At 42.7% G+C, this 25,462-nt stretch overlaps 1 protein-coding gene across 4 annotated transcripts in view; it reads left to right on the forward strand.

Annotated features, from left to right (window-relative positions):
- LOC145410335 (uncharacterized) overlaps nt 1-25,462 on the forward strand; it is a 140,994-nt gene that overhangs the window by 49,486 nt on the left and 66,046 nt on the right. For 3 of the 4 annotated variants that reach the window (XM_080280470.1, XM_080280471.1, XM_080280469.1), the window contains exons 2-3: nt 8,125-8,225; nt 15,848-15,939. In XM_080280470.1, coding sequence (XP_080136596.1) covers nt 8,125-8,225; nt 15,848-15,939 — 193 coding nt within the window. Of the gene's footprint in view, nt 1-5,142; nt 5,159-8,124; nt 8,226-15,847; nt 15,940-25,462 lie in introns of those variants that run through there. The other variant, XM_080280472.1, reaches the window with a different exon arrangement.

Below are 25,462 nucleotides of genomic sequence, written 5' to 3' on the forward strand. Positions count from 1 at the left end.
GGAAGCAACTGTGTATGTATGTATGTTACCTAGGGACCGAGTTCTAGTTTGTTAGTTTTATGGATTTCAACAAAACATAAAAGGGTTGAAGACCTTTTTTCAACAAAAGGTTAATAGAAAAGGTCACATGGTAGATCAACGAAATAGTTTTTATTTGATTTAGACCAGACTTGGTTTAGGGTAAGACAGGAACGAAGTTTATCGGTTCTGATAACAGTCAGAGGTCAGGTTCACAGAGCATGATCAAGATTTCACCCATGTGTACCTATGCGCAAACAAAACAACTATAACAGTTTTGATCTAGGTTCGACCAGACTTCATGGAAGGGTTTAGGGAAAGACAAGGATGAAGGGATTTTGAAAAGAACCAGTCAGAGATCAGTGGCTAAGGGTAAGGTAAAAGTTCGTCGTGTGTGTGTTTTGTAGTGTTGTGTAGTCGATGTATTTTTATTTTACAGAGATCCGTAACCCTTTTTAGTTCAGTTGATAGCCAGGTGTAGTTATATCCAAGGGTTGATTTGACTAGTAACCAAGGAGATTTATTGGTACCTCGTAACTACTGGTCGCCGAATTTCAAGCCACCACAACTTAATGTTCAAGTTGTGAGTGGTCCAGTTCCACCAGATGATGATAAACTGAGTAATGCATTGCTTGAAACCGGTCAGCATCTGTTGTGTGCACAGAGTATTTTTATGGGTTTATTGGTGTGTGTGTGTGTGTGTGTGTGTGTGTGTGTGTGTGTGTGTGTGTGTGAGGTCGTGAGGGAGGCACACATGTCACGCTATAATTAGCTCATCCTGGCACATTCTCTCTCTCTCTCTCTCTCTCTCTCTCTCTCTCTCTCTCTCTCTCTCTCTCTCTCTCTCTCTCTCTCGCAAGAGTGACCGAAGAAAGTCAGATGTGATTTCTTGCATTGGACAGATCTGATAATGACGGAGAAAGAGAGAGAGAGAGAGAGAGGAGAGAAATGGGGTAGGACGGAGGAAACGACAGGAAAGGAATGTAGGAAGGAAATGGGATGAAACAGAGAGAAGGGGGGGGTCATCTCAAAGCAACCACATATTGCAAAACTTTCCAGTAATCGAAAAATAAATAAATAAATAAGTAAAAGCCATTACAGATCGTAAATAAGAAACTCATTAACGTATAACAAGGAAAACGTAGGGACTTATTTTTTTCCTCAGTGTATAACGAGGGGGAAAGTCAGTGAGTTACAGTATTTCCTTCTTATCACGGAAGCTGCCACACACGGAAGATTTTTTACCTTAGTTTTTTAATGAATATTTTTGGCCAAGAATGTAGTTTTTTATTTCTCCCGCCCTGCCGTGTGTAGGCCTACAAGTGGGAAGGAGGAATGGCTTGAAGATGTGGTATTTTGTAAATTTATTATTATTATTATTATTATTATTATTATTATTACAGTTATTCGTTGCCATGCTTACACCATCTTTAATAACCTCATCAGCATTGTCGTCATCGTTCTTATTATCAGCAACGGTATTATTATTAATATTAGTATTAGTGTTGTTCTTCATGTTATTGTTATTATTGTTTATCTATCATTATTGGATACATTTACCAGGTGTGCCGATCATTGAATTATTTCAGCTTACATTTGTTTTTATCTGGCGGAACTGTGTGTCTGCGTTCTCTTGCTGTATATCTCGTTGTTTTTGCCAGCCTGAAACCATACTAATATTAAGTCTCCACATCATGGTATGTCTCAGTTTCTTCCTGTTTTTCCTGTCTTCCAAAAAACTTTCATTTTAGTGTCATTCCTTTCTTTCTTCACCAGTTCCCTTCAGACTTGGCACAGTTGTTGTTCGAGTCAGTACCCCCAGACACTTTTTTTTTTCTTTCTTTTTCTTTTTTCATTTTTTTTTTTTTTTTGCATTTTCAGTGGATTTATAAGGTCAAACTTGAAACTATATAGACACAAATTTTGGGAGCCTGTATTCTTCTGTGTTCATTAATCATCATAACAATTTGAACAGACGTTTGTTAGTGTCCAGTAGCTGTGTGGAGACCATCTTGCATTCCCTTAAGAGTTGGGCAGGCTTTTAATTTGTTGTGTGTGTGTGTGTGTGTGTGTGTGTGTGTGTGTGTGTGTGTGTGTGTGTGTGTGTGTGTGTGTGTGTGTGTGTTCTTTTAGCTCAGGTGAATCTTTGGAATAAGGAAATAGAAAGAGAGAGAGAGGGGGTGGAGGGAGGGAGGGAGAGACAGACTTGATGCTTATGAGAATGAGTATGAGATGAAGAATGTACACGAGAGAGAGATAGAGAGAAGGAGGAGGAGGAGGAAGGAAAAGGAAGTAGTAGGAGAGAAAGAGCGTGAGGAAAGACGAAAAGAAAAGGAGAGAGAGAGAGAGAGGAGGAAGGCAGGGGGAGAGTTTTCTTTATAAGTTTTTCCTGCGTTCCGCTTCTCTGACTAACGAGAGAGAGAGAGAGAGAGAGAGGTGGAGGAGGAGGAGGAGGAAGGAAAAGGCAGTAGTAGGAGAGAAAGAGCGTGAGGAAAGATAAAAAGAGAGAGAGAGAGAGAGAGAAAGGAGGAGGAGGAGGAGGAGGAAGGAAAAGGCAGTAGTAGGAGAGAAAGAGCGTGAGGAAAGATGAAAAGAGAGAGAGAGAGAGAAGGAGGAGGAGGAAGGAAAAGGAAGTAGTAGGAGAGAAAGAGCATGAGGAAAGAAGAAAAGGAGACAGAGGGAGAGAGAGAGAGAGAGAGGAAGGCAGGGGGAGTGTGTTTTATTAATAAGTTTTTCCTGCGTTCCATTCCCCTGACTAATGAGAGAGAGAGAGAGAAAGAGAGAGAGAGAGGAGGAGGAGGAAGGAAAGAAAAGGAAGTAGTAGGAGAGAAAGATCGTGAGTAAAGATGAAAAGGAGAGAGAGAGAGAGAGAGAGAGATGGAAGGTACAGGTGCAGCTCACAAACGAACGAACGAATATCCTCCCAGACGTCATACCTTCGCCTCGGTGGCCTAGTGTTCAGAATAACTGGAATGTTTTTATTCTAACCTGGCGTAAAACTACCATCTCTCTGTCGCGAATACCTAGTTATAACATGAAATTTACGCTAGAATATGATGCTAGTCACGAAGAGGTGCTGTGGAAAGGATGTAGAGCCGTATCGTTATCTTTCTCCATCACTGAGCTACGGAAATAAGCTGCAAAAGGAGGAACAATATAGGCCAAGTTAAGGTGAAAAGGGCAATAGGTGTCTGCTGGCCTATTTGCACCAGGGTTCGGATCTTGGTGCGGACAGCTGGCGCCATTCAGGTGTCCATCCCTCCTCTGTGGGTTGGTAGGTTAAATAAATACTGAGTAACACCTAGGGCAGGTAACTGTGGTAACTTGGAGGATGCAGTGGCCTTGTATTCCAGGGTAGTGAGTGAATTACCCACTACAGACTCAAAGGGTCTTAGCTATGGACATGAGCACCGCGGCTAAGCGCCTCATGGTATCTGCCTCCACCATTACAGTACTTATATCAGTCTCTCTCTCTCTCTCTCTCTCTCTCTCTCTCTCTCTCTCTCTCTCTCTCTCTCTCTCTCTCGTGTACATTCTTCGTCTCATACTCCCAAACATCAGATATTTCTCTCTCTCTCTCTCTCTCTCTCTCTCTCTCTCTCTCTCTCGTGTACATTCTTCATCTCATACTCATTCTCCCAAACATCAGATATTTCTCTCTCTCTCTCTCTCTCTCTCTCTCTCTCTCTCTCTCTCTCTCTCTCTCTCTCTCTCTCTCTCTCTCGTGTACATTCTTCATCTCATACTCCCAAACATCAGATATTTCTCTCTCTCTCTCTCTCTCTCTCTCTCTCTCTCTCTCTCTCTCTCTCTCTCTCTCGTGAACATTCTTCATCTCATACTTATTCTCATAAACATCAGATCTCTTTCTCTCTCTGTCTCGCTCTCTGTCTGTCTGTCTGTCTTCTCTCTCTCTCTCTCTCTCTCTCTCTTTCTCAAGTTATGAGAGAGAGAAAAAGACGGGGGGGGGGGATGGGGAAGAGAGAGAGAGAGTAGTACTGAGCCAAGAGCAACACCACAAAGAGAGTCGTCACGTTAGCAATATACTCTTAAGCACACTGGACATAATATATTCGTTCATACCTATGTTTGCAAATGTATCGTAAGAAATATTGTTTCTTAAACTTAATTTGACATCATATACAGATATATCCAGATGTATCTACGTATACGAATCCTTATACTCATTCATACTGTATGTATATGCAAATGCAAATGAACAAATTCATAAAGACCTGCATATACTGAGGCATACATGAAGATTCTTACATTTACAAATTTATACATGATTATTCGTAAAGGCACTTAGGTATATATATAATTCTTACGCCTAGGTATGCATAAATAATCTGACATGCCACGGTATATATGTTCTTAATTACACTAAGGCATACATAAATACACTTACAAACACTAATGTATACATACCAGTAACTTACATACGCCAAGGCATACATAACAATACTTGTATATACATACATTTGAGTTGCATATAGATATTCTGACATGCACCAAGGTATACATAAATAGAGTTTTGTTCACAGTTATTTAAAGTAAACATTCTTACCGTCGCCATACATTTGCCTCTTATTTGTAAAGCTTTAGACTGATATATATGGATGTATAATGTTTTCCTTAATTTTTTTTTTACTTATATTTCCATCTTTTTATGTATTATGTGTCTTATTTATTTATTGTCATTGTCTGTTTACTTATTATCCATCTTCTGTGTTTATTTACAAAATGTATCTGTTTATCTGCATTATTTTTATGTATATTTACATATTTATGTGTATACCCATCTTCACTTACTGTATCTGTCTTTATTATCTGTTTTTATCTGTTTATTAATATTTATCTATTCGTTTGTTTATTGTGTTGATTGTTTTTTGTTCTTTGGCCTCTACATTGTGAGAAAGCTTATTTATCTACTATATGTATACTCTCTTCACTTTTACCAGGCGTAAAAGTGACAACTCTTCATCTTTTAAGCTAGAGCAAGAGATTACCGCTTATTATCGTTCTGATCACGAAAAAGTGCCATGGAGAGGATGTACAGTAGAGCCGTAGTATTGTCTTATTCTGCCACCGTGCCCTAGGAAATAAGCTACAAAGGGACGAAAATATCCACCAAGTCAAGGTGAATGAACTACAGTATATGTATGTAGTTATGTATTGAGCTATAATTATGTACTATTTATATGTATGTACTGTATGTATGTACTAACTATATGTATGTATGAACTAAGTATGCTTGTGTATGTATGTATGTATGTATGTGGGCAGAGGGTGGACCATATATATATAACACTCAATATTACTCGAGTGTTGTGGGGACGGCCGTCAGTGTTACCGATGTCTGTCTCTCATCATTTACTCATTTCCTACTCCCGCTGCCACCCCCACGCCCACACCAGCCATGTGAGCCGTCCCCGTAACACAAAAGATACTGTCAGGCGAGTTTCTGGTGGAGCTTTAAGTTCGAACCATTCTGTATATATGTGAAGAAAATCTCTCAAAAATGCCAGATCTGATTTGTATGAAACTTGGCGCCTGTGTTTGGTGTGGGTGTGGGAGAAGGTGATTGGGTTTTGGTGTGGGTCCATCTCATAGGTGAGGGGCCAAAGGTCAGAGCGTGGCTTTGCCTTGAATGCCAGGTACTGTATTATTGTTGTTATTATTATTATTATTATTGTTACTACTACAACTACTACTACAATTATTATTATTATTATTATTACTACATATAAAAAATCATGGCAGCGTAGCAACAAAAGTGAATACTTGAGCTACATCAGTCTTTGCATATGGATTGTATGTTGGGATTCTCTCTCTCTCTCTCTCTCTCTCTCTCTCTCTCTCTCTCTCTCTCTCTCTCTCTCTCTTCTGGAGCAATGTCGCTGTTATTTCTCAGCACGGCCTTCTTCTTGTTGATATATTTTTTGTAGAATATTATACCCAAGCTCACGAATTGGAAGCGGATACTGTGTTTTACTCGACGTGTGTGTGTGTGTGTGTGTGTGTGTGTGTGTGTGTGTGTGTGTGTGTGTGTGTGTGTGTTGTGTTCTTGTGGCTACTCGTATGCTAGTTTGTAGGAGTGAGAGAGAGAGAGTAGGGCAGTGTGTTCTTTCTTCTTCCTACACCCAGCCGAGTTGGCACGGAGATAGAGATAGAGATAGAATGGGAGAGAGGGGGGTGGAGGGGGTAAGGAAGGGAGGGAGGGAGAAACTAAATGTGTGTGAAGCATGTTTGACTCTTGTGTTTAAGAGAGAGAGAGAGAGAGAGTACTGTATATATGTGTGGAGCTTGTTTAAGTTGTTGTGTGTGTGTGTGTGTGTGTGTGTGTGTGTGTGTGTGTGTGTGTGAGAGAGAGAGAGAGAGAGAGAGAGAGAGTAGGCTTATGCTTATGCTTGGGTCATTCGGTTTAAGCAGATTTTGATATGTAATGTTCTCTCTCTTTCTCCCCCCCCCCCCTCTCTCTCTCTCTCTCTCTCTCTCTCTCTCTCTCTCTCTCTCTGTGGGTGGGCTTGGGTGCGAGGTGGCGGACAGTACGAAACGCAGTTGATTTTTGTAATGTGCTCTTTGTCTTTTGTTCCAAGCCTTGAGGTGGTCGGAGGTTATTGTTATTGTTGTTGTTGTTGTTGTTGGTGGTGGTGGTGGTGGTGGTGGTGTTGTCCCAGGCTTATCTGAACGTGAACCCGATGAACCGCATGATGAACTTATCCCCCTCTTTCAGTCCACCACTCTGGAAGTCGAGAGATATATGTATACCGTAACAGGGTACTCGAGCCACCCGGCCAAAGCTTTGCAACCACGTGAAGGCGTCTCTCTCTAGCATCATGCAAAGACCACAGCATTATAACTCAAAAATTCCAAGATCTCAGAACCGAAACCAGTGTCCGCACAGCCATGGACAAAAGTTCATCTACCATTCCAGAGTGTCTACTCAACATTGAGGGCATATCTGTAACTTTCCTCCCTGACGTATCCTATCAAAGAACATTGTATATTGAAACCCAAACATAAGGTGACCAGATTTATATATATATATATATATATATTACACACACACACACACGTGTTTATATGTACAGCGGTGCACCTCGCCCTGAGGTTGCTCATCAAACACTAACTTCTCACACGAATTCCGAACATACCGTATTACCGTACGGTGCGGTGACTGGGACCACCAAAGCTACCGGTTAGTATTACACATTTTATATTAACAATTCGGTATTTCATTTGGTTTGGATTATGCCTAGTTTTAGTATTTCATCATAATTTCACAACAGAAGCTCATATCTAATGTAACAGTAATTTTCTAAAAGCTGGACATTTAAAATAATTTGCTTAAAAAGCGGGACATTTAGTCACAATTAAAAAAGCGGGACAGTCCTAAAAAAAGCGGGACTGTCCTGCCTAAAAGCGGGACTCCGGTCACCTTACTCAAGCACACCAAGTCTCTCTTAGCTTAGGAATATTTGTCAGTAGAGGAAAGAGGGAGTTTTGCCGGGATTCCGGTGGCTTGAATAGTGAGTGAATGGGTGCCTGGCCAATTTTACCGAGCATGTTGTTGCTAATTCTTACTATTTCGTGCTCTCTCCATTATTCATACGCATACTTAGGTGGGAAAACAGGTCAGGATATTGATGATGATGATGAAAAGAGGGAAGTGAGCAGCAGATGACGTGAAGCATTAGAACTTGAGTCGTAATTTCCTCAGCTTAGGAAATTTTCTTAGCGTCACTTCCTTGGCGATTCAGTTTGCATATTGCAGCTTGTTTTTCCAGTATATGCTATTTAAACCTTGTTCATTTCGACAGACCGCAATAATAACCTTGAAGAAAATATCAATGTGTTTGTGACGGTAATTTTTTCTGTTTAGTGTACAGAAATGTGTTTGTGGTGGTAGCTTTTGATGGTAAGTGTAATAACGTATTTGTGGTGCTGATTTTTGTGGGTTAGTGTACAGTTGTGGGTTTGTGGTGCTAGATTTTATAGAAATGTGCTTGTGGTGGTAAATCATGAAGGTAAATGTACGAAAATGTGTTTGTGATGGTAACTTTTGAAGGCTAACGTAGAATAATGTGTTTTTGTCGCCAACAGACGTGCGATGAACGGTGACGAGAACTACGGGTACCAAGTGGAGCTGTTTGTGTACGACCTAAGCCGCGGCCTGGCCAAGAGCATGTCACCAACACTACTAGGTATGTTCCTACCAATGCTATACTCCTTCCACCTCAACTTGGCTCAAATTTTCGTCTTTTTGTGGGTTATTTTTTGCGCTCTCTATAATTCTTTCACCTTAACATGACTTTTTTTTTTTATAGGGGGGGGGGGAATTTCTGCACTTCATAGTTTTTTCACTTTGTCTCAGATTTTCGCATTTTTATGGTTTATTGTCACTTAGTATAATGAGAGAATAAGACACTGCTACGGCTCTGCACATTTTAAAACACTACATCGTGATAAGCGCAATGTTCTAGGGTTCATTTGTTGTTACAGCTGAGAATTTAAGATGTTGTTATGGCAGTTTTGGGCCATGTTAAAGTGAAAAGAGTATGTACACCTATTCTGGGTCTGTTTTCACCTGGGGGAACCGGGCCACTCCCACAACGTATGTTCTCCATGCATCCCTGATTTATTTCTCTCTCTCTATCCCTAATTCTTTCCTCCCTCCATCCCTACGTCTTTTCTCCCACCGTCCCTACCTCTTTTCTCCCTCCATCCTTACCTCATTTCTCCCTCCATCCCTACCTCTTTTCTCCCTCCATCCCAACCTCTTTTCTCCCTCCATCCCTGCCTCATTTCTCCCTCCATCCCTACCTCTTTTCTTCCTCCATCCTTACCTCGTTTCTCCCTCCATCCCAACCTCTTTTCTCCCTCCATCGCTGCCTCATTTCTCCCTCCATCCCTACCTCTTTTCTCCCTCCATCCCTACCTCAATTCTCCCTCCATCCCTACTTTATTTCTCCCTCCATCCCTACCTCTTTTCTCCCTCCCTACCTCATTTCTCCCTCCATCCCTACCTCATTTCTCCCTCCATTCCCACCTCTTTTCTTCCTCCATCCTTACCTCATTTCTCCCTCCATCCCTGCCTCATTTCTCCCTCCATCCCTGTCTCATTTCTCCCTCCATTCCAACCTCTGTTCTCCCTCCATCCCTACCTCTTTTCTTCCTCCATCCCAACTTTTTTCTCCCTCCGCCCCTACTTCTTTGTGCCTCCATCCCTACCTCTTCTCTCTCCATCTCTTCATCTTTTTTCCTTCCATCCCTGCCTCTTCTCCCACCTTCCCTACCTATTTTCTCTCCACTTCTGCCCTTTCTCTTTCTCCACCACTACCTCTTTTCTCCCTCTATCCATACCTCTTCTCCCTCCATCCGTACCTCCTCTCTTCATCCCTACCTCTTCTCCCTCCATCCCTACCTCCTCTCCCTTCATCTCTACCTTTTTTTCTCCCTCCATCCCTACCTCTTCTCCCTCCATCCCTACCTCTTCTTTCCTCATCCCTTCCTTTTTTCTCCCCACATCCCTACCTCTTCTCCCTCTTTCCCTACCTCTTTTCTCTCCATTCTTACCTCTTTTCTTTCTCCATCCCTACCTCCTTTCTCCCTCAATTCCTACCTCTTTTCTCTCCATTCCTACCTCTTTTCTTTCTCCATCACTACCTCTTTTCTCCCTCCCTCCCTACCTCTTCATCTTCCATCCCTACATCTTTTCCCTCCATCCCTACCTCTCCTGTCTTCATCCCTACCCTTCTCCCTCCATCCCTACATCTTCTTTCTTCATCCCTACGTTTTTTCTCCCTCCACCTCTACCTTTTCTCTCTTCATCCCTACCTTCTTCTCCCTCCATCCCTACATCTTCTCCCTCCATCCATACCTCTTCTCCCTCCATCCCTACCTCTTTTCACCCTCCATCCTTGTAGATCGGAAATTATCATTCTGTGTATAGCCCTACTCCAGGAAGGGTTGGCCACAAACGAATCGCCTCCAATGCACTCTCTCCCCTGTCATCATGCTGCCCTTTCGCCAACTCATACCTCATCCTTGCACCTCACCACCCCTGCACAGTAGCGAGTAGTAACCCGTCCAACCCGATGATTTTTTTTAACTTTATTTCCAGACGGGTTTATTGAATTAAGAGCAGAGAGATTTGGAACTGGGGGGGGTTGCGTGGTTAAATATAGCCTTTATTAACCCCTTCAATATGAGGGTTGGATATAGCCCTCATCAACCCCTTTAGTACGAGATGTTAAATATATCCTTCATTAACCCCTTTAATACCAGTAAAATGTGCTTTGTGAGCGCGTGACGGGAGAGCGAGCGCTTGTACATTTGCCTATTATAATTTCATCATGATGTAAACTTGTAACATTTCTGGTGAGGTAGTTAAACAGTAGCAGAGAAATAATGAGCTAAAATATTTACTTTCTCACGTTTTCTTTCTGGATGGCATATAGCGAAGTGCCGAAGCATTTCTTACACGCGCTGTGTTCAGTTCTTTTTCCCCGATTTGCCATGTCAGCTAACTGCGTCGGTAAACGCTTGGCTGTTGATCGAATGATAAAACCCAGAAATGGGGCTATTACCCTTGCATTTACCCCCTAAACGTAGAAAAACCGTTCATGTAAAGTTAGAGTGTAATATCCGATATTTAATTGTTAGAATTCATGCAAGACAACATAGTGTTACAACAGGAAATCTTTTGTAATTCAGTTTCATGGTGGAGCATGTCAGTTGAAGCCCTCGGTACATTCCCTTGGAAAGCTGGGATTCCAGGGAGTTTCTTTGGTCTCAGGAGTAAATATATACGGTAGCTAAAAACAAATTTATTAAATTTATCTACAGCCTACTGGGAGAATCTCTTCTCTATCTCACATAGTAGAATAGTTATTAGCCTCTGAAAACCATCATGGTCGGGCCGCATCGTGTCAGGCCAGGCCGGGTCGCGTCGGACCTCTCATTTCTCAGCTAAATGTAAACATCGCTTGACTCGCTGCGTTCGCTCGCCCTTAATGAAGTAGTATGACCCCCAGATGAGTTACTATAGTCAGTTGTTTTTTTATCAAGCAAATCAACTCCCCTTTAAGCTGTATTGATGGCCAGGCGTTGTCAGTTTGGAGGATAATTTTGACTAGTAACCAAGGAAACTAATTCCTACCTCATAGCACAGACTCATGGAATTTCACACAACCATAACTTAATATTCAGGTCGTGGAAGTCACCAATTTCCGTCAGATGAAAACAGACCAACTCGTGAAGCGCTATTTACAGACCACCCTGTATTTACGAGCATATTTGTGAGTTGAGGAAATGGGGCCCACCCTTTGTTGCTTTTATTAGCCCAGGGTGGTGGTAGGGAGGGGCGCCTTCACGTGGTGGCACCGCTTTAACTGGGCGGCTGCACTGATATTCGCTCTGTATACCATCTTTGCACCACATGCTAAGTTTAAATTTTCCCAGGATGATCAGCCTTCTCTCTCTCTCTCTCTCTCTCTCTCTCTCTCTCTCTCTCTCTCTCTCTCTCTCTCTCTCTAACAGCTACGCCTGTCCTAACCTAATCTAACTGACTTAAAAATTAACAACCTGAGACGAACAAAACAAGCCTAACCTAACCTAGATTTTCCTGAATAAGAAAAAGTGTAAAGGAACACAAATCGGAAATCAGCTGCCCTGTTATAGCCTACAAACGGCCCTCAACTCACTCCCTGTCCCCACAAAAGAGGGTGGTGGACCGAAGGAGAGGAGCATCTACAGCCTGCAGTCCACTGGGTTAATGTTTCAAATGAGCCTGGAACAACAATAGCAGTAATGAGGCCGATGCAGTTAATCATTGTCAGGAAGTCAGTCTCTCTCTCTCTCTCTCTCTCTCTCTCTCTCTCTCTCTCTCTCTCTCATCCCTTGCTTAATAGATGTGTAATTGAATGTACAAGACATTTGTTCTTCATTCTTTCTGCCCTCAGACGATTTTATTCATCATTACTGGAGGGGTTATTGTTAGCCTTCAGTGACTCCCGTCTTAGCCAGAGGTCCTGCCGAATTTGAATAAAATCGTCAAGCGGTTACCTGATTAACATAGTGGTGCTGGAGAGGGTGCCTTCACGTGGTCGCACTAATATAACTGGGTGACGGAACTGCCTGGTTATACAAACGTCCCTTAACTACTTCCCTGTCCCAAAAGGAGGATGGTGAGCAACAGGAGCTTCTGCCTGCAGTCCACCGGGTTCACTTTTAAACTATTACCATGTGATTAAAATAGGAAATACGTCATTGGTCTGAAGAGGTTACTAGATACCGAGAGCAAGCCAAGTCAAGCCTAGCGACCCTCACTCACTAGTTATAAATAGCTGCATCCCCAAGTACTGCCTGCCGAGTTCTAGATTTTGCTAGTAGGTGGGTGAAATTATAATTAAACTAGCTATGAAACGCTGTTAATATTAGGCTCCTGTGAATCATCCGACTAAAGAAACCTTTCCTTGCAATATTTTAAATAGACGGAGATTTTCTTTCTTTTTGTTTGTATTACGTAGCTCTGTGGTTGAACAAGATGCCGTGGCTCTACAGTACATCCTTTCCATAGCACTTCTTCGTGTCTAGCATCCTGTTCTAGTGATAATCAATTATTACAACTGAGCACTGAAGATAGACGGTAGTTTTAGGCCACGTGAGACCAAAAAATAAATAAATAAATAAATCTTTAAATTAGTTCTGAATCATTATTAACATTCAGGCTTCTATGATTTCCTCAGCTGAAGAATATCGTCCGGCATTAGTTAAATTTAGTATTGTAAGATTTCTGTTCTGCCCATAAAAGGGTTAGTGGTGAAAGTATTACTAACAGCTCGTATGACTCGCTCAGCTGAATGTAATCGCCTATCATTAACTGGAATAGAATACCAAGAGTTATCCGGAGCATGAAAGGGTTAAGCTTGGGTGGTGCTGTCAAAGGGTTAAACTTTTAAAATAAAATATACTCTTAAAACGACGGTAGTTCTTGGAAGATAGTCGCGTTTTCGTTGAAGATTGCGCCAGAGAGAATGGTTCACTAGGTCTTTGGTTGAGGGCCAACTGTGTCAAACTGGTGTGAAGTAAAACTGGTAAGAGCCGTAGTATTGAAATTGAGTACATGAATCTGAAGTTTTTGACGATATTTTCTTAAACTGGTGATGCACGTCTCTTGCACCACGATCCTCCTTTCGGGTCATAGGGAGGAAGGTGTAGGACGTTTTCATAACGAGGCAACGAAGACCTCTGTATTAACATCAGTCACCACATGAGGGCTACATACCCAGTTCCTGCAGTTGGAAAAGTTAGCCCATAGATAACACAAATAAAGCCAAAGTAAAGTCAGCTTAGTGTAGTGGTGACGTTTCTTCAAATTTTCGCGCAGCACCTGTTTGTTAGCGATTTATTTTGCATATTTGCACATTAATAATGATCTCTTCAGTATTATGCATATCATCTCGGTATCGAATAGAGCACGTCAGTTACATAGAAGAAGATACAGAGACGTAATGTGCAGAATAAGTCGCAAAGGAAGTAGTGTTACGACATCTCCAAAGCGATTTAGAATGTGACTTCCTAATAGTTGACAACTCTGGCTGTGCCCTTTTTTTTTTTTTTTTTCCAGCTCTGGTACCCAACATTCCTCTTTGGCATAGTTGTTTTTTTTGTTGAACCCGTTGGACTGCAGGCTTAAGTTGTCCTTCCGCAGTCCACGATCCTCCTTCCGCGGGACTGGGAGTTACTGAAGTGGGAGTTGTTGAGGAACGTTTGTGTAACCAGCCAGTTGACCTGGCCAATTATATATGTGCGACCGCTTGAAGGCGTCCCTCTCCAGCACCACTCTTAATCCTAGTTAAAACGTCTTTCGTTGTGATTGGCAGATAGAGGGTTGAAATGTAACAACATTCTTATCGTCACGTCATACATTAATATCCTGTAGTGTGTTACTGGTACAAGCTTTAGGTGAAATACATTGAGGTGGTTTGGCCATGTGAAGGGGATAGAGAGCGAGAGACTAACGAGAAGAGTATATGTGAGTGATTTGGAGGGGGGGAAAGGGAAGGGGAGGCCAAGGATGAGATGGAGAAATAGAGTGGAGAGGTACTGTATATGAGAGAGGGGGGTGTGAGCCGGGAGCGGGGCAGTGATATGACAGGGGACAGGGGGTCATGGTGGCAATTTCTTTGTGACCACCCTGTACGGCATTAAGGGGTCTGGCAATAGATAGATAGATAATATAACCCAGACTACAAAATTTTCGGTAAAATTACAAAAATCGTTTCACTGAGGGACACGTGCAGTCTAAAATCGTGACCCTAGACTATTATTGAGCATGAGAGCGCGCCAAAATTCAAGGGAGTCTGTCAGGAAGGAAAGGGATTTTGTAGCATACCGTCATTAAGTTGGAGTTTATTAACTAGGAAGTTTTGCGCAGAATTAATCGCCAAGGAAGAAGTGTTAGGAATGGAATTTATAGGTGAGGGATTTGATACAGAAATAATCGCTAAAGTAGAGCTGTTAGAAATGGCGTTTATTGCTGATGAATACAATGCATAATAAATCGCAAAGGAAGAGATGTTAGGAATTGAGTTTATGACTGAGGAGGTTTGTACAAGATAAATAGCTAATGAAGAAGTGTTAAGAATGGAGTATATTGCTGAGGAAGTTTGTGCAGAAGAAATCGCAAAGGAAGAGGTTTTAGGAGTGTGGCTTATTGCTGAGGAGGTTTGTGTAGAATAATCGGCAAGAGGTGTTTCAACGAATCCAGTTTATAACGTATGGGGATAGTGCATAATAAATCGCTAAGGAAAAGGTGTTGAGAAATTTCTAAAGCCACATGTGTTCTAATTTTAGTCATCTTAGAAGACTGTCAAGCTCTCGTCCCTACTTCTATGCCTTTTCACTCTGACGTGGCCTAAAATTGCCATTTCCATCTTGAATACCGACTCCTGGCAACAGAATAACTTTGGAATATAATGGTAGTCACAGAGAAATGCAATGGAAAGGATGCAGACCCGTGGTGTATTGCCCTCCTGTCACTGAGCAGCGTGAAATAAGTTGCAGCATGAACAAAAAAATGGGCCAGGTTAAGGTGGAAGGACTGTAACACGCCACACCTTTTATTACCAACGCACAGTAGAATGTATTCATAACATGTAGGGGCCTGAACACGAACACGTGCCATTGGAAGAATACTAGTCTACAGCATTGTCTTATTCTGCCATCGAGCTGCGGGAAATAGACTGAAAAGGACGAAAATCTTCGCCGAATAAAGGTGTTGGTTTGGCCATATGGAGACATTGGTGGATGAGAGACTAACTAGAAGAGTGTTTGTGAGTGAGGTGGAGAGGGAGAGGAGGAGGGTTAAACTAGAGATGAGATGGAGGGATGGAGTGGAGAGATATATGAGAGAGGGGGTGTGAGGTGGAAGGGAAGAGGAGAAGGGGGAGACCAAGGATGAGATGCAGAGATATATGCGAGAGGGGTGTGTGATTTGGAGGGAGAGCAGACGAATGGCAGAGGACAGGGCGACATGGAGTCGAGTTGTTTATGGCAACCTCTTACGGGATTAAGGTATGGGGCTGTAAGAAGTGATTATCACTAGAATATGGTGCTGATCACGAAGGAGTGCAGTGGAAAGGATGCAGGTCCACAGCATTGTCTTATTCCGTCACTGATCTAAAGGTTGCAAAAGGACGAAAATCCCCATCAAATTAATGTGAATGAACTATAGGAAGAGGGATTGTGGAGATTTCTGAACCTTCGAGTGTACCTGTAATTACTAACTTACCTGTAATTACGAGTTTCTGTCCTTGCGCAGGTAAACAGATTGAAGGTATATGGCACACTGGCGTCGTGGCGTACGGCAGGGAATACTTCTTTGGCTCAGGCGGAATCGAATCATGCAGACCTGTGAGTATTCAGTATTTATTACTGTTTTGTTGCTGTTATTATTATTATTAGTAGTAGCAGTAGTAGTAGTATCGTTGTTGTTGTTACCATTATTATTTTTCTTGTTATCATTTAGCCTCACTCTATCCAGTTTGTTTTCACCTGACGGAACTGGGCCATTCCCATAACTCAAGTGCTCACTCCAGTTAGAATGAAGTTCTGTTACCCTTAGTTATGAGGCAGAAATTAATATCCTTGAGTACTAGTCAAATCGACCCTCGAGTCTGGCCACACCTGACCATTAACTGAGCTAAAAGGGGACAGGGATCTTTGCCAGGTTGAAACAAACGTACCTCCAAACCATTCCTGGTAATCCCTTTACTATGTATTTATTTATATATCATTTTTCTATAGAAAGGCGTCTCCAGTTGAAGGGGTTGTGGAAGGTACAAGAATAAATTACAAAAGTACCACATTGAAATGAAGAATACAATCTTGCAAACCATGATATGATTTCCTTTTTATCACACTTTATAGTCTTTTCTGGTGCTAGACGCCTTCATGTGGTGGCACCGATGTAAGCGAACTGTCCGGTCATACAAACGTCACTCAGCTCCCACCTTATACCCCGAAAAGAGGATGGTAGAGTGCAGGAAATGGGCTCACCGGGTTCACGTCCAGTTGAAAACATGATATACTTATACTCTCTCGCCTTAACCCCTTCAATATGGTGACGTCTTTTAAATTCTGTTCATGCTACCACCAGGCGACTTAATTTAAGGATAGCTCCATCACCAGCATCAACAATAAATCGTCCCTAGGCTGCGTAAAAGTGTTTGGTGTCAAGAAGAAATTATGGTTCCCTGACCGCTCCACAGATGGCATAGGTGAAAAACTGACGGGAAATGATTATGAGTTAATTTAAGAAATGACCACATTCTTGCAGAGTACAGACACCGGGAGAGATTATTATTCACATTCTGACATCCTTGGGTACATTGGAGGTACAGGGCAGAATAAAGAAATAAATGAATGAAATAAATACAAACTAAAAAGCATAATTATTGGGCGAACATTACAGGCACAGTATTAATACCAGATGCCTTTGTTGTTGGGCGTGATGGTTTGCTATGCGAGCAAATCATGCAGTCCAGGATAAAAAATATATAAATACTCTTCCCCCCTACACACACACACACACACACACACACACACACACACACACACACACACACACACAAATTTGGGAAGTCTTCGGGTTTCTCATGCCATTTTTCATGATTACCAATCTTTATATATACGGTATATATATATATATATATATATATATATATATATATATATATATATATATATATATATATATAAACTTTGTCTTGAGTTGTCCCAGATTTTTTTAGGCCATTTCATGTAGTTCGACGGCTAAGACAATATTACAGGTTTACATCCATTCCATGGCATATCATCGTGACTTGCATCATATTCTAGTGTTATTCTGTTTTTACAGCCTAGCATTCAGGGTGGAGAAATGGGAATTTTAAGCCAAATTTAAGTAAAAAGTATAAGGCACATAAGCAAGATGCTGGGATTTTAAAAGTAAGTGATAAGTTAAAAGACAATATGAAGCAGTGAAGGTGAGGCAGAGGAATGTCAGTGTGAAAAGAACAAAACTGAAAGAGGAAGTGATAGGAAGAGGAATGTGAGTGAGCAAGGGGAAGATGGGGGAGATTATCGTGAGAGAGGAGGGAGGGAGATGGGAGGTGAGAAATCGAGAGGAAGGAAAGACTCTTGGTGTGGGAGAGGTGGAGGAAGGAAGGTGGAGGGTAGGGGAGGGGAGAGAGGGAGAGGGGTTGCGGTGATGGAGGGAGAGGGGAAGGCGGTGATGGTAAGGAGGGGAGGGGGGTATGGCAGGGCAGGGCAAGGCAGTGTTCAGCCGGCCGCCTTCCCTGCCACACCACCGCACCTGCCATCCCTACCACAGCAGGTACGACAAACACCAACATTTATCAACCAAACGCCACCATTTCACCAACAAACACCACTATTTCACCAACAAGCATCAGCAGACACGATTTTTTCACTTCCAGTCACTTCCAGTTCATCACCAAACCCCCCTCGTTCCACCCACACGTCAGGCACACTTCATCAGCATCTACACTTCGCCACCAAACCACTTCTCTCTGACGAATTCGCTGCCCAGGTATATAAAAGTCACTCATCTTCCTCCTGATTCTATAAAAGGAGGGCAATTTCAGCCTGCAGTCCACCGGGTTCTCGTTTCAAGTGAGCCTGGTGTCACAACGGCTTTTTTCACCCTTTCCATAATGCCGAAAGGTGGTCTAGTGGTTAACATTACACAGCTTCGATTACCAAGAAGTGTTTAGATTTTTTTTTTACCATAATGTCACGAAGGGAAGAAAGCTGGTCATCTACCCTTGGATATACTGACCAACGATAGCCTAGCCTGGGGATCCTACTCTAAGGGGGTAATATTGGATCGCCTGTTACCGTTTATCCGTTGCTGCTGTTGTGGTGGCCTCGGGATCATCTGAAACGTGAACCCGGTGGACTGCAGAGTTCAGATGCCCTTCTGCATTCCACCATACTTCTTTTGGGCGATATGGAAGTAGGTGAGGGACCTTTGCATAGCCAGGCACCTGAGTCGCTCGATTTTAGCGGTGCCACCGTATGAAGGCGTCCCTCTCCTGCTCCATCGTTTCTCTGTAATAACTATGCTCTTTTTTTTTTTTTTACCCTCTTTTTTACCAACTTGCTCAGAAATTAACGTTTCTCCATATCTTAAATGCCGAGTTGTAACAGATCAACACTTGAATATGATGTTAGTCACGAAGAAGTTCTGTGGAGAGGATGTAGAGCTGTTGTTTTGCCGTATTCTGTCACTGAGCTACGAGAAATAAGCCACGAAAGAATGAAAATCTGGGTCAAATTAAGATGAAAAAGGTATCGTAAGAAAGTGGCGGTATGTGGGTGAGTAGCGCCATCTGTAGGGTCGACGGTGGACTGCAGGGGCCGGATGCTCAAAACTGGTCATATCTCAGTCCCGCCGTCGGTGGTCGCTCCTCTAGTCCCGTCTTAAGTTATTCCCGCCTTATGACTGACCACCCTCACCAATGTTCAAACGAGAAGCGGTCAGTCGTAGGGCGGGTATAAGTGTTAGTCCCATCAAGCGTCAGAGGGCAGGCAGTTCGCCAGGTGATCTGATAGCAACCAATGAGAATCAGTGCAACAAAAAAAGGCACCCAATGAGAATCAAGGAGGTTGTTTCTAAACAGACAACTCGTGCATGCTGGTAACAACAAATATCACCGCCACAGTCTAGATACTCGCCACACGGCTCTCTGTCTGCTAATACTAACCTACTTCACAATGGAAGGTGAACCTAAAGCCAAGAGACCTCGGCGCCCAAACTTTACTGATGCAGAGCTGCTGGGTACGGCAACAAGTGTTGCAGAGAAGCAAGACTTTATATTGGGAAAATTTTCATTTGACAGTGCCTCAACAGGAGTCAGGATGAAGGCGGCTGCTTGGCAGTATGTTACTGATGCTGTCAATGCTGTCAGTCGAATTCAACGTGATGTTTCGGACGTAAAAACTAAATTCAAGCATTCAGTTTAGTCAATAAACTGGATTTTTTTTTCCTTAAGACCTGTTTAGCAATGTTTTTCTTTTCTAACTTATAATCTATGACAGATTTTATATTTGTTAATAACCGTTAGGCCCATCCAACAAAGTTTTAGCCCCAATCTAACCTAATCTACCTAAATTAACTAACCTAACCTAAACCCCAAACCTGCATGGAGGTTGTCAAGCCAAGGCCTCATGATTACGGTGATAAGTTGTTTTTAGGTCAGTGGGGTCCAGTTAAGTAATGTTAGATTAGGTTTTAAGCTAAGTGCAAAATGGTGGTGGGTTTTCGTTAATATCTCAAAGACTATTATTTTGCCATGGATGAATCAGAATGATTTGATGCAGATATCAAGATGTACCTATTGAGCTATATCAAATTCATTACCATGAGGCAGGTGCACTTGTAAACATTTACCCTATACTTACCTAAAGACCCTAACTTATCACTTCACAGCCCATACTGGTCATAATAAAATTTTGAGCTAATGAAAGTCCCTAAAGGGGAAAAAAAAAAAAAAATAACAGTTTAGGACACCTCTGGAATTCAATATGCATACTCCAGAGAATGGAGGTTAAAATGTGAAATTCCAGTAGTGTCCTAAACTGTAATATACCGGAAAAAATACCAAATCTGCCCACATCTAACTTAGAACGAGGATTTGTAGAAGAAAAGCAGTTCACATGCCATACCTAATGAAAATATATGAGTAGCCTACATTTTATAGCAAGTATGTGGCATCATAGGGAGGCTTTCACAGTCTCATGAGATAAAATTATGCTGCACATCTACAATTCATAAGAGGCCTCAATAGCGAGTCACTTAAAACTCGATAACCAAGCACAAATCATGCATGAGAGAGTTCCCTGGGATCCTTGCCATAATAAATTACCGCTATATGCTTGAATGTATTACAAACACCTTAACTAATGTTTTGAGGGGTAGATAACGCTGATGAGAAGCTCAAAGCTTCCTTACGACCGTGCTGAATGGGCTTTAGGACTGCTTGGTACCAGTCGTAAATTTTGATGGAGTTCCGACCAGAGATAGTCCCGCTGACGTCACAACATGGCGCCCATACTGTTTTGAACATCGCAGACGGCAGCCATTGTGAACACAGGTGATGACTTAGTCCCAAGCTGGCGAGCAACGACCGGGACTAAAGTTTTGAGCATCCGCACCCAGGGCTTTAGGGAACGGGCTGCCTAGTCTGCTTAAGTCACGTACATTACTCCCTTCAATCCGGGTAACGAAAGAAAAGGCACACACACACACACACACACACACACACACACACACACACACACACACACACACACACACACACACACACACACACACACACACACACACACACACACACACACACACACACACACACACACACACACACACACACACACACACACACACACACACACACACACACACACACACACACACACACACACACACACACACACACACACACACACACACACACACACACACACACACACACACACACACACACACACACACACACACACACACACACACACACACACACACACACACACACACACACACACACACACACACACACACACACACACACACACACACACACACACACACACACACACACACACACACACACACACACACACACACACACACACACACACACACACACACACACACACACACACACACACACACACACACACACACACACACACACACACACACACACACACACACACACACGTGCCAAGCCACCTACACAGGCAGCCGGAACGCGCCCGAGATACACCACACCCAAATCCCGCCCGAGTTCATCCATTCATCTATCACTCATTTATCTCATTCAGCTTTATCACATTCACGTCCAATCCAACTTTATTCAAACCCAGCTCCAGCTTTATTCACATCAAGATCTGGCTTTATTCACAGTCATGTCTAGCCTTATTCACGCCCGACCCAACTGTATTCATGCCCAGATATTCGCGCCCAAACTCACGCCACCCCCAGTTCACCATATACATTCACGCCCAAGATTTTTCACTGCAGACCATATTAAAGATATTTCTCAACCAGATTTTCTACATTCACGCTTAAATCGACCGTATTCCCGCCCAAATCTATCCCATTCTCGCCCGAGTAAACAAGTTACGCCCAAATCCACCGCATTCCCGCCCATGTGTAATAAATTTCGCCCAGATGCACTGTATTCCCACCCAGATCAACTAAAGCACTCCTGGATCCGTAAATCTCTCCAGTTCTACCGCATTCACTCCCAAATCAACCGCATTCCCGCCCAAGTTTACCAGTCACACCCAAACCAACCGCACTCCCGCCCAAATCCACGCCCAGATCCACAAAATTACGTTCAAATTCCTCCATTCAGGCTCATTTTTATTTAATCCAGGTTTAAACTTTGCACCTTAATAGGGAGGCTCTTCCCAAGCGATTTATTTTCCATATTTGCACCTTAACATTCTCTTGCATGTTATTTATATCGTTTTAATACCGACATATTTTATATCAGTAACGTACTATAGGATTCTGAGGTGTAATGTGCAGAATAATTCGCGAAGGAAGAGATGTTACGAAATCTAACAAGGCACCTAAAATACGAGTCTTCATCCACACGCCCAAATTTGCACCTCACGCCCGAAATGATCACCTTCACGTCCGAAAAACTGCAGAGGCCAAACGTGTAACTTGAAATTGTGGTAGTTGTGGTGGTGGTGGTGGTGGTGGTTATGGTTGTAGTGGGGTGGTGGTGGTGGTGGTGGTTATGGTTGTAGTGGGGTGGTGGTGGTGGTGATGATGATAATACTGGTGGTGGTGGTGGTGATGGTTATAATGATGGTAGCGGTAGTAGTAATTATGATGGTGATGGTGGTTATGGTAGTAATGATGATGATTGTGTGAGTGTAGTTTAAAGTGATAGTAAAGGTGTTGGTGGTAATTGTGGTAGTTGTGATAGTATTGATGGTGGTAGTTGTGGTGGCGTGGATGGTGGTGTAGAATAGTGGTTGAGAGGGTATTAATAGTGACAAGGCTGGTGACTCGCCTGTATCTGCCGCTAATACCACACCTACCACAACTCCCTCATCTACCACAGATACCACACCTACCACAGCTTTCATCTACCACAAATACATCTACCGCATCTCTTTTTACCACAAATACCTCATCTACTACAGCTGCCACCACCACCACATCTACCACTGTTACAGCTACAGTACAACCACCACCACTGGTACATCAGTCACCATTGCCACATCTACCACCACTACCTTATCTACCGCCCATTAACTAACACCGTTAGGTGTCCACTACGACATCTACCGTACCACAATTACCATACCATAACTGCCACTACTACTACATCTGTCAATACTACCACACTACCACATCAGCTACTACTACTACATCTATTAATACTACCACATCTGCTACTACAACTACTATTACTACTACCACTACTATTACTGCTACTATTACTACTACTACTCATCTACCCTACTTATCTACCAAGCCACCAACATTGCCACACCACCGACACCACCGACAACAACTACAACAACAACATCAACAACAACTACTACTACTACTACTACTACTACTACATCGGCGACCACCACTACTACAGTCATCACTCTGGCATCTAAGCACCGTCATACTATTATCATCACTACTACAACCACAACCAATTGCCTCATCTCACCATTTACACTCATTCCCCCATCCATCACCACCGTCACCATAGTAACCCCCCCCCCCACCAGCACCGCCACAGTCACCAGAACCCTGTCTCCACCACCACCATCACCACCTTAGTCACCATTATCCCTTATCTCCACCACAACCGCTATGACAGACACCATTTCCTCCCATCTCCACCACAGCCACCACCACCAACACTGTCACAACCACAGTCAACATTACCACCATCACCACCACGACCACGACCACCACCACAGTCAGTCAACATTACTCCCATCTCCACAACGACCGCTCACCATTACCCAGTCTCTCCACCACACCATCACCACTCGCCATTACCCAGTCTCTTTACCACCACCACCACCACTACCACATTCCTACCCCCAGCGCGACAGTCTATACACCAGCTAGATCACACCTTCACCTTCACCTGGTCGACCTCGCCAGGCAACACCTATGCTCGTTTTACTCTATCTTGGCCTAAATTTACCACCTCTCCTTGAATGCCGAGTTGTAGCAAGAGATTAACACCAGAAAATGATGCTGGTCGTGAAAAAGTGCTATGATATTGACGGTGAGACGTAGCTTTTTTTTTTCTTTTTTTTCCTGCCACCGAGTTACATGCAATAATCTGGAAAGGGGCGAAATTCTGGGCCAAGTTTAGGTGAAAGAAGTATACCTCTCATCGTGTTCGTGTTTGGATATGAAGGCGTAGTTAGCTTTTAGCACAGAGAGCAGGCGTGTTACCCTGTGTTATGGTGTTAGAAGCTTGCTAGACCACACTAGGAACAATTTAGGATGACAGTCTTACTCATGCATGCCCAACACTGCTTGAACTGTAGCCAGCAACGGGTCTTTGTACGGTGTGGTGCGGGATTCTTGAAAAAAGTTGCGATTGGTTCTTTGTCGTAACTTAGAATTGTTTTGCAAGGAAGAACAAGAAACTGCACCGTTTTTCCGTGTCTGGTGTTCCCCCTACAGGAAAAGATTTTAGTTACGAGAGAAAAATTATGGTAGGTTACATGTTTTCTTCTGGAGGGAAAGGGAAGGGAGAGTGCAAAATTTTCCTGCGTTTGTCTAGTTCCTCCTGAAAAAAAAAATAATAATAATAATAATTAAATAAAAAGTGTGTTACGACAGGGAAGTGACCGTAAATATGTATTAGAATCCGACCATACGATTTGCCCTCAGCCACGATAAGATCAGAGGGTGAAAAGAATGCAGGATGGTCCGTAAGTAGTGCTCCATTAGAAACTAGCCTGGCGGTATATATTTGTGTGTGTTGCGGGTACGGCTAGTCTGCTGGTGTGGGCGTAGACGAGGCAGTGGGAATAAGAAATGCATAAATGATACTGATTAGATGCTGATAACATTGGCTGGGCCGTCCTCACAACACATGAGGAATCGCCCGGCGGGATTGAAGAGAGACATGTGTAGTATATAGGCCACCCTGTGTGACTCACCATGTAAGACCTTATGGCACTCAACACATCTTTTACGCTGACTTGGTCCTGATTTTCCTCCTTTTGTAACTTGTTTCGTGTAGCTCAGTGGCGGAAAAGACTGCTGCGGCTCTGCATGCTTTCCATTGCACTTCGGACTAACTTCTTAGGCTAGTGTGAATCTGTTGTTGCAGCTTGGCAATCAGGATGGAGAGGTGGCAGTTTTAGGCCAAGTTAGAGTATAAAAAATACATAGTATATATCTTTTTATCTGACGGAATTTTTCCTCTCCCATAACCTGAATATTACCAAGTCGTGGTTGCATGAAATTCAGTGACCGTTAATTATGAGGTTGGAATAAATCTCCATGGGTAGTCATCAAATTGATCCTCCAATATGACTATACTGTACGCTTGGCCATCAACTGAACTGAAAGGAGTTACAGATCTTCGTGAGGATAAAGCATTCTCACACAGGATACAAATTGGCGGCGTTGACCTCGCCGTGTACGGTTTTTTTTTTTTTTTTTTTTTTTTTTTTTTTTTTTTTTTATACGTGAAGTTTGGACGGTTGATACTGGAGTTTGTTTTCTTTTACAGGATGAAAGGACAATAGTTGTAGGGTGTATGTACGAGTGTATATATATATTTATAAATACACACACACACACACACACACACACACATATATATATATATATATATATATATATATATATATATATACATTTATAAATACA

The sequence above is a fragment of the Coenobita brevimanus genome, chromosome 85 (genome assembly GCF_032717465.1).
Source record: "Coenobita brevimanus isolate Jiangsu-jjx chromosome 85, ASM3271746v2, whole genome shotgun sequence".
Lineage (NCBI taxonomy): Eukaryota > Metazoa > Arthropoda > Malacostraca > Decapoda > Coenobitidae > Coenobita > Coenobita brevimanus.